At 39.5% G+C, this 16,745-nt stretch overlaps 2 protein-coding genes and 1 long non-coding RNA gene across 4 annotated transcripts in view; 1 reads left to right on the forward strand and 2 right to left on the reverse strand.

Moving 5' to 3' along the window:
- LOC145484479 (uncharacterized) overlaps positions 1–16,745 on the forward strand; it is a 154,267-nt gene that overhangs the window by 34,891 nt on the left and 102,631 nt on the right. The gene's annotated exons all lie outside the window — the stretch shown is intronic.
- LOC145484470 (putative skeletal organic matrix protein 5) lies at positions 816–6,952 on the reverse strand. Of its 2 annotated transcripts, none has more exons than XM_081463093.1 (4): positions 3,035–6,952; positions 2,870–2,912; positions 2,208–2,334; positions 816–2,119 (listed from the first exon to the last, which is right to left on the reverse strand). In XM_081463093.1, the coding sequence occupies exons 1-4, from the start codon at positions 3,318–3,320 to the stop codon at positions 1,613–1,615; spliced, it is 963 nt and encodes a 320-aa protein (XP_081319219.1). In that variant the 5' UTR covers positions 3,321–6,952; the 3' UTR covers positions 816–1,612. The 2 variants fall into 2 exon arrangements, with proteins under 2 accessions (XP_081319219.1, XP_081319217.1); XM_081463091.1 differs by having other exon boundaries at positions 4,790–4,888.
- LOC145484446 (putative skeletal organic matrix protein 5) lies at positions 6,949–16,629 on the reverse strand. Its single transcript, XM_081463070.1, has 4 exons — positions 16,368–16,629; positions 16,235–16,274; positions 9,267–9,393; positions 6,949–9,178 (listed from the first exon to the last, which is right to left on the reverse strand). Exons 1-4 carry the CDS (start codon positions 16,570–16,572, stop codon positions 8,660–8,662), a joined length of 891 nt encoding a protein of 296 aa, XP_081319196.1. The 5' UTR covers positions 16,573–16,629; the 3' UTR covers positions 6,949–8,659.

Consider the following 16,745-nt stretch of genomic DNA (forward strand, 5'->3'; position numbering starts at 1 on the left):
TTCGGTTAGTTATTTTTGTAGTAATTCATTTCATGTTAATCTCTAGGAATTTACCTTCGTACTACGGAAAGTTATTAAATTTGCTGGACTAACTAAGAGGAATTCGCTTTAAATTGTTTGGAAGTCAGCTCTCTGCCTCGGGCTTCATCCCCGATTTGTGCAATAAATATATTGTGAACATTAATTGGAAATTAACTCACTTCCGGTTATTTTGAAATCTGGCGAAAGAAACGCGGTCTTGTTTGTTGAACGTAGCCAGAAGAATTTGACCATAGCATTGCTTTAGAGATCACTGCTATTTATCAGTGATTAAGTAAAAGTCAAGCTTTCCATTTTTGACCGTCCTTGTCTTCGTGATTACCGATAACAATCACTGATATTACAGATACACCTCCATCGGTAGATATTTCGTTAGGGAAGACACAAGAAACTTCCAGCATAGCAACAATGTTTTTGTTCTTAGTTACACTGTTTATTTTTTATAAAAATATGTTTTATAAGAATATCGAGGCTGAAATTTGCGAAATTTTAAGAGTAGTTTAAGAATAAACCCGAGGCTGAGATTTTGAAAAGAACAAAATTTTTTGCGTTGGAAATTTGTTAAAACAACACAATTCTATCAGTGTTTTTAATTAAACCGTATAAAATCCTTCCCTCTCTAAACGACAAAACTAGTCGCAAAGCAACTAAAACAGGACTAGCCGTATGTTCGATGTTCTGATGCCTGCAGGCTGGCTCTAAAATTACTCTTCTACCATACATCCAGACACCAAATACCTTCGAAAACCGAAATGTCATACGCAGTAATTTTAGAATATTCAAAAGATTATTTTTAGCTTGCAATCGGCAGAAAAATAAGAGTATTCAGCGTCAGTCGGAAAAGCAATATCCTCATAAAAAATAGAGAGTGTATTTGTAATTTTCTAGTTCAACCTAGTCGTTTGTACTCAGCACAATCCATTCACTCAAGAAACACGGAAATAATTTTCTCAAGGCACAAATGCCGTAAAAGCTAAATCTATTTTTCTTAAGCCACTTTTTTCTTCGGAAAGAGACTCGCAGAAATATTCTTGCCTTTTTTGCCGTTGCTATGTCTCAGCCATATTGAAATATTCTGAATCATTCAAATTTGAGTACATTTAATCATTAATTCCTTAAAATGGATGCAGTTTACTGACAAACTGGTTGTTGTAATTTGCTAAAAATCTTCAGCGTTATATTGTAAAGAAAGGTTTCAGAATAATTCGTCCAAGATGTGCGGAAATTTTCCTTCTTAATCGCAGGTAATCGCAGGTAATTAGAAAAACTGGTCGGACTTGAACTGTTCATTCGCGGCGTTGCTATCGATACTTCTGTGTGCAGTCCAGCTAATTGTTAATTGCAGATGAGTAATATTCAGTAAAAACCTGATATAAAACACAATAAAATAAGTCAGAAATATTTATTCCCACCACCAACTTTTTTGTTTGTTTTACAACACTCTTTTTATTTTAAAATCTGTTCACAAAAATCGAAGGGCTTTACTAAGCGGTTAAGATGACTTAAGAGCTTTTCTGTCAGGAGATACTTTTTTTTTGCTTTAAATGGCCTTAAAGGCGAGGAAAAGTTCTTCTCACTGCACCAAAATGTATCCCATGGATTTGATGTGTTTGTCTCCATTATCTGCTGAGTGTTTTGCCCCGTTTCCACACGTGTTGGAGTCATCAGGATACCCGCCTGTACCAAATCCGATTCTGGAATCACAGATGTTGCAGTCATTTTGCTCATTGCCAATGATGCCAATTCTTGTTTTAGAATGTCTGGTCAAAACCACAGCATTGAAGCCTTCCTTGTTGCAGTTAAGCTGCAAGGAGGCCTGTGAACCAACCAACGTCTTCCACGTATTACGGCCCAGTGAGGTGGCGCGGTATTTGCCGTCAGCGATCAGTGAGTACAGAGAGTTGGCCTGCTTGTTGATGACAATGAAGTTGATCTGATGGCCGATCTTCATACCGAGGCAGATCTTGGAGAAGGGTGTGGTCGGTAACTTGGTTTCTTGGAAATCAAACCCAGTCCTTCCTCCTGCAAGATTATAGCCATTTCTGTCGCTCCAAAAGTGAGAATTGTAATGAAATGTTTTCTGAAATAAAAGATAAAACATAAGATTTAAATTCGATAAATTTCCACAGTGCTTGTAATTTAAAACCATGCTGTGAAGTGATTTGTACCTTGTTGCCATCGATCTTCATGGCCAGCGTCCATCCTCCATCTCCACATCCAAAGTTTCCCATGTGACAGTAAACAGGAACCTTCTGGGAACTAAACATCAGTGGAATCACTTGACTCTTTGTCGACCTGATGATTGAGGGGAGAAAGAAAGGACTGTTGGAGGATGAGGCCAATCCTTAAATCATTACTGCACGATCAGAGGATTGTCTCGCTCAGTTCGCCATGTACTTCTACTCGAGCTCCAGCATTTACAGTAACACTCTGGCTGGTGAGTAGCTTCGTTTGCTGCTGTTCAAAACAACAGTGCAGTGCATAGTTTGCAACTGAAAGAGAAGAACTCCAAACAAATTCTCTATGTTGTACGCACTAGAGTATAGTATCATTGGACAAACATTAAGGGCTGAGTTAAAACAGTATTAAAAAGCAAGAGGAATAAACCGCTAGGACTGATTTCTGTTGTTGATTTCTTCGTCGACTGAATCGCTTGTAAAAATTTTCTCTCTTCCTGTGCCCAGGAGAGTTTATAAAATGAAGCATGCGGATCCGCCTAGGGCTTTGCTCTCTTCGACCAAACGCTTTCCAAGGGCTGCATCATGAAAAGTGCTGTAGGGATTGAACGATTGTAAATTATTAAGACGTAATTTACTAACACTGAACTTACTTGTGTTTGTCATACTGTTCCTTACAAGAAAACACGGGAGCGGCTGTAAAAAAGGATTAAACTTCTGTCAGATGTTAACCGGTTTAAAAAGCGCTGGCTACGTAAAAAGTACACAGGGCTCCGAGTCTGTTAAAAATTATCAAAACAATTTAACGATCGAGTCACCTGGTCTTGGTTGCGGTCGTTGAGGAATATGAGTTTTGTCACTGGTTTTGTTGACTAACGCAATCAGAGTTTCAAGTTTCGCTTCCAACTTGGTAATAGCTTCGTTAACATGAGAATCCTGAATCAGGTTACACACCATCATTTTGTCGGCGTAGAGTTTTGCCTGATGCTTTGGTGTTTTGATGCCCTTACCAAGAGACAAAGATTTGGCGCCCTTCGCGGATGATATAACGTCCATGAGTACGAGCAGGTTGGCGCTCAAACAAGCTGCAAATAACACGCGCATTTTGGGAGTTCGTGATAGATCACTGAAAACGTACGTTGTCGGTCTGACTGAGTTCTGTATATTAAAACTTCTGATGACTGTGCCACCTTATGCTGAAGGTGTTATTGTCAACAGTACGCGAATATTTTCTTGCTTGCAGCCATATCGACAAATCAAAGCAGTTTCTTGGTTTATTTTGAACTTTTAGTGACTAATTCACGCAGAGGTAGCCTCTTTGAACAGATTTGTTTTTCTCTCTTTGCAGGGGAATAAAAAAGTTTTAAAACTGAAAGGATAATAGACCCGTAATTTGGTATGATTTATTGTTGGTTTCGTATGAATCAAAAGACCACAAAATGTGAGGTTGTATTATTCACAAGGCTTTATTTGTAGGCGATAAAAGTAAACTGTCTGTGTTTATTTTATTTACACAATCCGATCGATCGTTTTAATGCTCTAAAATCGCGATAGCAAGCAGTAGATCCATCAAATCAGTGGCGAAATTAGAAAAGAAGTTAAAGATTAGCGAGGGTTGGGTGAAGTGGATAAGAAAGGGGTGCTATCTCTCGATTCTCCACTGAGCGAGGTTTTTGTATACATTTGGTCAAGATATAGACAGGTTTTAATCAAAAGTGGTGATTTGGCTTGTGCTCAATTTGTACTTTTTTCACACGGATAATCTTGAATCGAAGCAAACTTAACCAGGTAAAAGTCTCGAAAGGGAATCCCACTTTTATTACAGAAAGTGAGAAAAGTGACTTTCTGATAGAAGCATTGATGCACTAACATGAAAAAGTTGGTGCTTAATGAACACAAGCGAGGCAATGTTGTTGTGTAAATGGTAATAAACATTAGCTTTTATGCAAAGGTTTCTGACAAAAATAACGTGAACGCCACTCATGTTAGCCTTCTTTTGTCCCAACCTGGAAAAATTAATTCTCCTTAGGCACGGATTAAACGTCGCATTTTACATGCGCCGAATCAAATACTAATTTTAGTCGACTCGAATGAATAAGTTCGGCTGATTTGATTTAAACGTCGCATTTTATTTGCCGAATAAAATTGCTGAGCGTAAGCGACGTGTTCATTCCCAGCTGACTGCGCTCCAACTTCCCACCAATGCGGCTGACAATGATAAGGAGCATATTTTGCGTTAAGATCATTCATACCTTTCAAATACCATTCGAGCAAACAGAATGGAGCGGTTCATAATGCAGATGGCAGTGCATTACCTCTTAAACGCTGATTTTCGTTTCACTCCCCTGTTCAAATTCAAGATCATAGACTTCGTTCTCCACCTTCTACATAACTTTGCTGAAGAGAAGTAAGAACCACCGCACACACTATTATACTCAACAGTCGCCATATTGCTTTCCTACTCCGCATGTCATGAAACACAGACCGGTTTTTGCTTGAAGGACGAAACTTAAGCTTAATTGCTTTTGCATAACTACATTACACGATCGGAGCGAAGCAAGAATCACACACACCGGCATCTTCAACAGCCTTCCTTCTACATGATATATCTGCTGCTGCAACTGCCGTCGATGCACGATATGAGAATTTCTCGGTACATAGACACCATACCTCCGTTTTATCTCTGATGAGATGTTTCAGTTTTGACACTTATGCACATTAACACATTACGGTCAAAACAAAAGAGACAAGTGATCAATTATTGAGAAAACAGAGAATTGTTTAACATGCATGGATTATATTTCAGGTTGCTGCAATTATGCCATCAATTACAAGTAGCAGCGGACGTCGTCGCCAAAGATATGTTAGTAAAGACAATGGCACAATAAGTGCTGAGTAACAGTGGTCGATTGATTTCTGTTGCATAAACGTATTACTGTAAAGTTTTTTGGGGTCTGGGATCGCTGTACTTCAGAACTGGAGAATAGAATAAAGCAACTATAAAACCTCAGTAAAAAGTGTATAAAGTTATTTTGAAATCAAAATTCGCGCTAAAAGGTTAGCTGAATCAGGCTTTGGAAAACCCGGCCATATTAAACAACGGCTGAGCTACTGCGCGCGCTCTCATTGGTCGATAGGTGTGTTAAGATGAGAGTATGTGAACATGGTTGTGATGTTTTAGGTCCGCGCCTATTCTTGAGATTATTTCATAAAAGCAAGAGAGCACTTTTTCCTTGTTTACATAGCCTCATCTAAACACTTTGGGGGTTAGGAGAATTCTCGACAGCCACTACGTCTCGGGTTTGCATAACTGTCTCGAATTCTCCGAACCTCCCTCATGCTTAGATGAGGCTATGTAAACACGGAAATAGTGCTCTGGTGCTTAAATGTATTTACATATCAAGGCTTTTTAGCAGTAGAAAGTATGATAATGCTTTCACAAACCACGCGATGTATTTGAAATTCACATCTCATATTAACAAATTTAATATACTAGACACAAAAGTATGTATAAAAGAACAGATACATTTCTTACAAATTAATATTTATTGCATTTAGTTCCCCGCTTAAGTTCTACAAAATTGTTTTTCCGGTGTGAAATTTTGTGTTAAGTTTGGAGTTGCACTACAAAAATAATTTCTGTCAGCGGTGCGAATCTTTTAAAATCAGGGTTTTATACTCCGATCATAAATTAACCAGCAGAAAGAGAGGGAATTCGTTAAGTGTATTCCAAAGAAATTGTCTTAAATACACCAACGATACGATCAAAGAGGTGGTGGACTCGAATGAAATTCACTCAGTTTTTAGTGAAAATTGTAGGTCGAGAGAAACATAAGACCACGCGCCATTACAGAGCCGAGCTAAAATTAAAACAACCAAACAACTCTCACAAATGTAACACTCGTTTGAATTTACTGACAGTGACTTTTCCTGCCATTTTAAAGCGGATAGAGACAAACTCTTTCTAATTTCGTTTCCTTTTCTAAAGAGTATAAAAACTTACAGTCTGTAAAAACTGCAGTCTTTGTTCCGTTGTATTACTGATAAGAAGGTCAGGTAGAATCCACTCCGAAAAAAGTTGATAAACGCAATGTTGTTACGTCGCGTGGCTATTCTTTCGCGCATTTTCAAACAACGAGTTGCTTAGGTTATGGATAGACAATGCATTTTTCGCAAGGTTTTCTGCTCAAAGTTCTTTTTGCACAAAATCAGTTGTTGTTTTCGCCTTATCTGTATGCTCCCAGAAATGGTTCTGTTGGTACTTTTCGTCGTTCAACGAGATGATCCGGGGTTAATCATTGGCATTCTCCACGGAGGTAACAATTTCGACAGAGAATCAGTGAACGGATCTACACGAGGTTCTCTGCTCCAAGCTCTTTTTGCAGTTTGTTATTTTTTTAAAAGTTTCGATGAAGAAATTCAGTCGTTGCTTACACCTAGCGCAAAACAATTTGTCGGGAACGTGATGCTGTTGTTCATTCTCACCAGAAGCCTGTTTACAGCTTGGTTTTTTCAAGTTTCTAGTGATATTTGAAACAGTGCTTGGGTATTTCAGCCTGCTACATTTCAGCCTCATTGCAATTTCCTGAAGCTTAGTTTCAATTACATTCTGTACATGTAGTTATTTCTATTTTGCCTCATTTTGGGAAGTGTAATAAGAGGTAGCAACATATCGTGATTAACAATTTCAAAATAAATCGACCTGAAACTGAAACATTTTTCAATGTTTGAGGTCACAGGTGTTTTGCACGAAAACGAAGTTGTCTTAAGTCCTTGCGTGAGTATGTAAGGTCCCTAGGGACATACCACTATAAAAGGGATCACGCGGTTCGAATCTCGCAGAGGGGACGCTATTTCGTTAAGAGACGCTAAATTCGTACAGAGAAAGAATCATAACCTAAACGCAAGGTTTACGGACGGGAGAGGATTACAAGAATTGTAAGTAGAATTATAACATATTTTCAGTTTGTATTAGACCAAGGACAATTACGACAATTACGGCACAGAGCCTCAAAGTAATTGTAATTTGTCTCTTTCAGTTAGACTATATACTTCTAGACAGAGGGAGTGTAAAAATAAATCCTCTTAATTCCCAGCTGTTGTGGCCTGATTCAAGTGCAAAACAACAGGATTTTTCTTTTCTTGTTTTTTCTTTTTTTTTTTCTCACAGATTATTGACTTCTAAAAAAGACTGTTAATATATAATGTATATTTTCATTCTAAGAGTTATCTCTGACTTTTGGGGACGGAACGTAACCAGGAGCGTGGCGGAGATTGTTCCTTCCTTTATGTGTGCAGAATTTATTTGATGTAGAACACCGCGATATCAGTCGACATTTTTATTTTTACTGTTTATTTGTTCTACAGTACACTCATTCTCTCTTGTCACATAAAGGGCAAAATTACTGAATACTGATTGGCTGAGACAGAGGGCATTTTTTCCTAATCACGAGGGCACTTTTGGTAATCAAGAGGGTATATTAACTCCATGCTGATAGACTGAGCACGCCTGCATTAAGTTGGTTTCACGCTTCAAACGGATTTTGAAAAGGAATTTCAGAAACGCATCGCTTCTGAGTTTGATCTAAACGCGGTTATTTCATCTTAACGTGAACGAAAATCGACATGCAGCAAAGCGCAGTCTTTTGGTGGAAAAGCAAAATGATTTTTCCAGCCAAAAATGTATTGATTCGCAGCCTGGAAAAAGGTTTGAGTGGGGTCGGCTGGTGTCGCACGAAGCATAGAGTCACAGAACCTCATGGCTGCCAAACTGAAAATTAATTTCTTCTTTTTGCTTCGGGTCGCCTCATTAGTATCAAAGGTCACCTTACCGGCGTAAAAAACAGCGTAAATTTTGCTAGTACGTTAAGTTTTCGCGGTGGAAAGGAGAGTTTTGGATTCAAGAAGTTATTAGCTGTTTGGACGCTTGTTTACGTCTTTCATCGATCGATTAAGTAGTTTCACGCCGTTGCAAGCTTCGCAAAAGTTAAACAGGTGAATAAAATTAGATTTCTTAAAGCTTTATTTGTTAAGAAATTGCTTTGAGTGAATTAAACTTGCTGTGTTTTGCTTACTACTGTAGTAGGCTTTCCTCGCTCTACTGCTAGCCTGTTCTTTATTGACAACCGACAAACCTGTTTACTCGACGGCAAGACCTTGAAAGTTTTCCTTTGAACAGAATTTTGCCCTTTATGTGATAAACAAGTAATCGCAAGTGCCATCGGGCAATTAAGGATTAATTTCACTTTTATTTCTAAAGTTTTCAAAATTGCCCTCGTCGCGTCCGACTCGGGCAATTTTGTAAAAACGTTTAAAATACACGTGAAATTAATCCTTAATTGCACTCGGGCACTTGCGATTACATATACAAATCAAAGCGTGTCAATGCTAATCTATTGAGATGTTAAGGACTTTTTTGACTAAACAGCATCACACAGGTTTTGTCATTGCACCAAGATGTAGCCCATCGCTTTGATGTGTTTGTTTCCGTTATCTGGTGAGTGCGTCGCTTGGTTTCCACAAGTGTTGGAGTCATCGTGTTTCCCTCCGGTGCCAAAGCCGATTCTGGAGTCACAGCTTTTGCAGTTATTTTGCTGATTAGCAACGATACCGATTCTTGCTTTAGCAAATCTACTCTTAGTACCTACAGCATTGAAGCCTTCCTTATTACAGTTGAGCTGTAAGGAAGCCTGTGAACCAATCAGCGTCTTCCACGTGTTACGACCTAATGAGGTAGCGCGGTATTGCCGGTCAGCGATCAGTGAGTACAGAGAGTTGGCCTGCGTGTTAATGACAATGAAGTTGATCTGATGGCCGATCTTCATACCAAGACAGATCTTGGAGAAGGGTGTGTTCCAGTAGGTCGGTAACTTGGTCTCTTGTAAGTCAAACCCAGTCTTACCTCCTGCAAGATTATAGATATTTCTGTCGCTCCAAAAGCGAGAATTGTAATGGAAAGTTCTCTGAAAATTAAAAGCAAAACTTTGGTTTCCATCTCACTGAAATGTCCTCAATAATAACAATTTTCAGTAACGGTAAAGAGATTTGTACCTTCGTTCCGTCAATCTTCATGGCCAGCGTCCATCCTCCATCTCCACATCCAAAGTTTCCCATGTGACAGTAAACAGGAATTGTTTGAGAACCAAACATTAGTGGATACACTTGACTCTTTGAAGAACTGTGAGGGAAAAAGGGTTAGAGAGGAGGCTAGTCACTGAAATCTCTCACTCTTCGCTGATGTTGCCTCATCTTGTCATGCCCTTTTATTTCTTTCGCATCGTGCGTTCTGCATCGTTAAGCCTGATTTTCACTAGCGACGCTAGCACAAGTGCAAGCACAGCAATTCTTATTTCACCGTGAAAACGGGCTAGACTTAGGCATAAACATAGGCAAAAGCACAAACAGAAGCCGGTTCAAAATGTGTCCTTTTTCAGTTGTGCTTGCGCTAATGTTCGCGTTTGCGCTGCAACAAGTGAAAACGAAATACCGCTCAGGCATAACACAAGCACAAGGTTATTTACGACACGTGGATATGTTTGGCCAGTGAAAACACTGGATCCAGATTACCTCGCGCCTAAACAGCTCGGAAATGTTCGGATGATTTTGCTCGTGCTTGTGTTTGCGTCAAATTTCGTTGTCACTTGGGTCATCCCCGTTACTTGCATTCGTGCGTTCGTCTCTAGTGAAAACCAGGCCACAGGGAGCACACGACCTTGTTGAGTAGCAACACAGTTATAAGGAATAAAAAGAATATACAATTTACTTTTGTCTACCGTTGTCTCTAACACGACAACCGCTACGACAACCGCAAGTCTTACGTGACACTCCGACTGTCGTGGAACTATTCGAAAACAAATTCGGCCAAGTTGTAGTAAAATCTTTCGACTTCGTTTTGTGTTTGTTTGGTTTTGTGGAAGCAACGAAATTTAGAGATTCGAGCGAATATTCGGATTGTGTTCAAAACGTTTGGGCAAAGAGTTGCCTCCCTTGTCAATGTTATATGTAAACTAAAAAAATTTTGCAGAGCGCGAAAAGGCCTAGGTACGAGTTTAGCGCGACAATGTTACGTAGGACCAGTAGGTAACGGTTGTCGTATAAGAAATGACAACAGGAGACAAAGGTTGACTATTTCGTTCTTTTCATTCCTTTATAACTCTCTCCCTACTCAACAAGAGCGTGTGCTCCCCGTGACCAGGCTTTAAAGTTAACCTTCTCAAACTCATTAATAATTCATCAGGCTTAAACAAAGGAAATCATTATTGTGACGGTGTTTGGATATCTGATCGTGATTAGCTTGGAGTTTTACGACTATATTTCTCCGTTTTCTCCTTAGTTTTAGTTACGATTCAGAAGATATATCAAAACCATCAAGACGTCCGTGTTTGACAAAACTTCCAACAAGACGCTATTTCTCAGAGGAAAATAGTGTTTCGTTTCCGGAAAGATATTCAAAGTCTCAGAAAGATTGGAGTTTTGATATCTTGATATCCTGTGTATGCGAAGTGCCGGGATGAGGGGAAATTGTGCTAATGCGCCCCTTTGCACCACACTGATCCGCTCAGTTACCAGAGCCTGGGGATTTTCGTTCAGGCGAGGAATAGTACTGAACGTGTTTTAAAAGAGAAAGAGCTAATTAAGTTAAGTTGTCCACACATGTATCAGTTATTACAGTCAACACACTTCGAAATGTATTTACTTGTGATACTTTCCTTTCACTCTGTCCTAGGGAAGGGGATACCCCTTATATGTCGGCTATATAGGTATGTCCCAGCCTCAAAGCGTATGGTTTTTTAAAGACATTTAGGTTAGAAATACAGTATCGATTTTGGTCATTTTGTTCTCAAACTGGATATGTTGTCTTGAATAAGGTATGCTTTTTAGGAGAAGCTATTTCTTTCGTCATTGTCGATAAGACCAACAAATAAAGCCATTCACAATACCTTTAACATCATTCTGAACAAGGGAACTAGGGCAGGACTGAAACTGGCTACTAATTAAGGAGTCAAGTCATAAATAGGGTAGAAAAATCGCAGATTTTGGTCTTAAATAGCCGGTAAAGTGCTTTGGGAAGCGGGCCGCCAAAAGTTTTCATAAATTCAAAGTATAGGAGGCAAAAGCATTTGACGCATAATTTTTCCATTACTGTGTCAGGCACCGCTCGATTTGAATGGATGCGGCATTCTAAGGGGCGGCGAATGGTAAAATCCGAGACTTGCCGAGACGCCGAGACCGTTGTTTAAAAATTCGAGACCGAGACTTAAACGATTTCGGAAAATCCAAGCCCGAAACTCAGTGCAGAGAAAACCGAGCCCGAGACCTTAATTATGCAAAACGCCGAGCCCGAGACGTGAGATTCGTGCGCTCTTGGTCGCTTGAAACTGGATCTCATTCAGGGAAGTGGTCAAAACTATTATACAATCAATAACTTGTAGTTTATTTGAACTACCAAAATAGCAGTCACAGATAAACGCTAACTATTTAGTTATGCATTAACATTTCGACCTTTTTACGGCCTATCACGACCCGACTTTAAGCTACTTTCGAGGTCACGCGCTGTCATCAACTTCCGGTCAGCTAGCTTCAAACATCTCATAGCTTCTCATCGACGATCATCCGTTAGTCTCTCGAGCTTACTACGCGATCTAACTTCAGCTGCTAAATATTTTTTGACCTTCCGTACTGGTTGATATAACGCGTTATGGACGAGGAGAGGGTGGAGGACAAGAAACGGCGAAAACGCAAATGTAAGTAAATTGTTAACTTTGTAATTATTCATACATGATTATTCATTATTATTCTCGTGTCACCAGACATTGTCTATAAAAGATGTATCTTGAATAGCTCTTGCTACTCGTAAGCATCGATGTAAGGGGATCTACATATGCATTTGCTTGTGTCTTCGTAAGGCTTTTACTCTAAAACTGTATTGGCTTGTATTTTAACCGCGCAATGAAAGACTAATGAAGCATCATAGTGACCGGCTGTCATGGCGTGAACAAATTCGCCGGCAAATTATTTTCTTGCACAGGCCACCTGTGTGAGTAACCTAGTAAAACGATAATTTCGACCGCGAAATGGATAAAAACCTAGGCTCGATACTGGAACAAGTTTGACCAGCTGGTGCAAGATTGGAGACCATACCAACCCTGTGATGCAGCAAAAATGCACATATACTCTCCAGTGGGAGGCCACCACTCTCCAGATTCAGAGGACTGTTTGCTGTTTCACTATGAGTTCACTGGCATGGTTAAGTTGGATCAAGTTGCAAGTAAGCTAAGAGCCGAGGGCTCTATCAGTTATGTTGATGATGATTTTCATCTGGAAATTGATGAAGCTATTTACCTTCAGTCTGTGATGGAATTGAGCCCAATTCCTAGGAAAGAACCCTCCATAGAAACGGCAGTCAGAGACAAAAATAGTGCCAGTACTTCCAGAGGGCGATCACTGACTGAGGCTTCCACACAGATATCGCCAGTAAAATGTGGTATAAAAGTAAAGTCTTCACGTGTCAAGTGGCTTAACATGCAAGGACGAGGAGTTCGACGCATGTTAACCCTTTGAGCTCCAATCGCGCATATACGCGTAATTGATGGTCATTTTATTAGTGCCACTTGTGACGTCATCAATTTCAATGTCATCAGATATTCTTGATAGGCAGATAGTAGAACTAGGCTAGGCCTGTCCGTACAGTTCTCAGGTTTAGATATCGACGACATTCCGACGTCGCAAATCGAAAAACAACGTTATCAGGTTTGGTGCAAAAAGGGTGGTAAAATGGCCCACTATGCCTATGATTGATCAAGGTCCATTTCTAGGGTTCGCCCGTAATTAACATTCAAATTTCCACGGCAGCCAGAGAGAACATGCAACGCAAAAGGTAGCCAGACTAAAAGGGCCGAGAAAAAACAAAGGAAAGGGGCAACAAACAAAATTGAGAACGGGTAATGGCACCAAAAGAAGTCCAAATTTTGGCTTATGCGCATGCCCGGAATTGAAATATTGCTCAATTTTGCACGGAATCCTCGAAAAATCTCTCCTTTTGGTAAAAAAAAAAGCTATCTTAGCAAAAACTTAGGCTTATTTAGCGTCATGGCAGCCAAAAAACCTAACTAAACGGTAAAAAACGGTATTTTTGGCGAAAGTTTGGTATTCAAAGGGTTAACCCCTACTGAGCATTTTTTAAAGTTCCCTGACAGTTGGCAGGTACCCATTTATACTCGGGTAGACAAAGGCACTGTGAAAGGGGCGACCTGCACCGTTTACAAGGTTCTTTATAATTGGCCAAACGAAACAATAAAAAATTAACAATAGGTTAACAACACAAACAATAACCCTAGCCCAAAGAAGCTCAAAGAACAAAAGAGGTGCAGATTAACAAGAACGAATCAAAATAGAGGTTCTAAAGAGGTGCAGGTCAACTGCTGTGAAAGTAAAGTGTTTAGCTTGCTCTAGAAGGCGACGCGGCGCACGACTCACGAATGTGAAGTAACTTACCACAGAGGACGAGGAGAACAAAACGTTGGATTACCAAACACATGGTAAGAACACTACATAATGTAAGTAAAGCAAAATTAAAGTAAGCATGCAGTTAGTCGTTTTCTTTAAGACGTCTTATTTAGAGGTTATATCTACATTTGTATTTTCTACGACCTCTAGCAGTTCTCCAGTTGACGTAGTGCTCCTTTACTGCAAAGACCACTATAGTAAAATATTGTGTTTCTTTTGCGAAACGGTATTCTACCATAGCTTAGAATACATCGTCTAAGACAGCCGGTATATTCCAGACTACAATCGCACGTCCTTAGGCTAATTACTTATAAAATCTAAATCGAGTTACTTGAATTCTTTGACTTAACCGACTAAAAATACAGTCCACCGACTATGTTTTCGTGCGATTTCAGCATCAAAGCGTGCGCATGGTTATTGTCAGCGGAAACCTGATCAAATGAGCATGCGCGCGGGCTGAGTGAATATAATAGGAGAAGTAAAAGTTCCGTACTTGCTGCCGTTTGCGTAAACGCTATGCAGCAACAGACTCTGCTCGCTCAACGCGATAACTTTTGCTGGAGAACCTCTGCTAAAAAAGCAAATCCGAGACTCCGAGACCTTGCGAAAAAAATTCGAGACCCGAGACCGAAAGAAACACATGAAAAACGAGACTTCGTGACTCGTTACAAAAGCTTCCGAGATTCCGAGATCGGATCAAGAATTTCCGAGATCCACGATTTTCAGGGTACCATTCGCCACCCCTATTCTACGTTTTCTTGTCAGTGAAGCAGTATATTTTCCTTTTCAAAAAGGACGTCTTATGTGTTGCGAGAGTTGTCCAATAATTCCTCCACTTTTGCTTGAATATTATGAAGCTAAAATACAAATGCTATCGGTGTTTTCATGGAAACCAACTCTTGAAATGCGGCAATGAGTCAAAATACAAACTTTCTTACCTTAAAAAGCGCGATCTCAGAAGTTAGGCTACTCGAATTGTGGCGGAAAATTTGACAAATTCAACTAAATCTGGAAAATATCGCAATATATAGCAACGTTGATTAAAATACAATATGATGAATTAGTTATCTTCCACAATATATCGTACCTGTAGTATTGTCCGAGCGCTCCAAGCGCATGCATGTTCTTCTCTCGTAAACAGCCACAGAAAAGAGGAAGGATTGTTATTGCTGACAAGTGTTCTGATTGACCAAAATTACTGATGTCGCCGTAGTTGTGATCTTAATCACATTTAAATCAACCAAGGCAACAGATATCCTCGTTTCTCTAGAATACCGCCGTTTCAGTCTGATTTAGAACCATTTAGGTCGCCAACTATTTTTACCTGTATGACATTTTAACTTCCTTTTGTTTCCGTGACACGAAATTAAATTTAGTTTCAACAAGTTTATTTTGTTGAACATGGATGTTTGCCTTGTAAATTACAAGCATTACCCTGATAACATTCATATTCACTATGTCAATAAATCACACTGAAACGGAAAACAGTACCATTTCTTCGTTGAACTAAACAAAACTAACTGCTTCCATCGGCTTAAAATATCGTATATTGGTGGATAAATCGCGTGGTGTAGCGGTGTCCCTACCTCGAAAATATATTTCCTTTTCACTAACACTATCCGATTAGAAGTCCAGTTCGTAGTTTTCTTGTCTAATATAATAAAGAGAAACGAGAGTTTCAATCGTAATTCCCCATTTTCGTACAAGGCAACAGTTGAAATGTTGAAAATGACACATTTTGTTCCGATGCACCGAATTTTGGCGGAGATTTTGCCGCTGTATTTATATTAACAATTACAAACTTTACTCTGATTGGATATAGCCTCCACTATGTAAATAGTTCACCCCTGAACTGAAAACAATACCGTTTGATTTCTGAAGAAACGAAACAAAAACCACGAATTTCGTCCAAAATACTCCACTACGCGTCGTATTTTCAACTCTCTTCTCGGTGTTTGGAAATGTGGTTAAACACTGTCTTTCGGTCTTGGTATATTACGTCTTGAGCGCTTTCTTCAAGGCTTCGTGTAGCTGAGTCATACAACGTTTCTATAAGCGTCTAACTTTATCATGTTATTTCTATTTGTCTTATATTTGCAACCTCTTTACTTCTCTTCGCATCGCTTCACTTCGTTGTGATTAAAATAAATTAATGATACGTGTCGTCGGCTCTTTGACCACTACACACTTGGTGTCTTCTCTTACACCGGCATCAATAGAACAAGACAAACGGAAATATATCCCACATCATAATCTACTTTCGCATCGGTCCAGTATTTTACCACCAACAATTCAGCCAATACATGCAGCGCACTCCGCGTTAAAACGCCTTAAATGTGAAGTCGCAACGTTTAAACTTCCCTGCCCCTTTCCTTTATACTGAAAAGTACAAGGGCTTCTTTGCTTCCTAAACTCGTGTACGTTTTCCAAGCTAACTATAATAATAAAACGACTGCAGTACATGGTAAAGTGTATCTTTTACTTAATGAAAGACATTTTTGCTGATGACTTACGGGTATGTGTCATACTGGTCTTTACAAGAAGAGACAGGACCTATTGGAAACGAGATCGATCAAACCAAGGTTAGATGTTAATCTGAGAAGGTTAGTTTAAAAAGGAAACCTTATTGGAATCAGTCTAGTTTACCTGGTGGTGTCGGCTGAGGAGTTGGGGTGCAAGTATTGTTTAGCAATGGAATAAGGTTTTCCAGCTTCGTTTCCAACGTCTTAATGGCTGAAATCATCGTATTGCAGCAGTTTGTAGGTGTGTGGTTTGGTATCATGTGGCCGCCCTGGGCCATCAACGCGAGCAAATTTACGCTAAAACAAGGTAAGAATAACAACAAATGCATTTTTGCAGATTCGTCGTAAAAGTGATTTCGTGTCTCTCCACTGAATCCTTTGTCTGAATTGATAGAGTGCCGTCTGGTTCTTTTTATTGGCAAAAAGACTGTAATTTCTGATATTTTCTCACTCGCACTCAGCCAGATCCAATCAGCTTGTTCCTAGTTTATTTTTATCGTCA

This window comes from Orbicella franksi, chromosome 4 (assembly GCF_964199315.1).
Source record: "Orbicella franksi chromosome 4, jaOrbFran1.1, whole genome shotgun sequence".
Taxonomy (NCBI): Eukaryota; Metazoa; Cnidaria; class Anthozoa; order Scleractinia; family Merulinidae; genus Orbicella; species Orbicella franksi.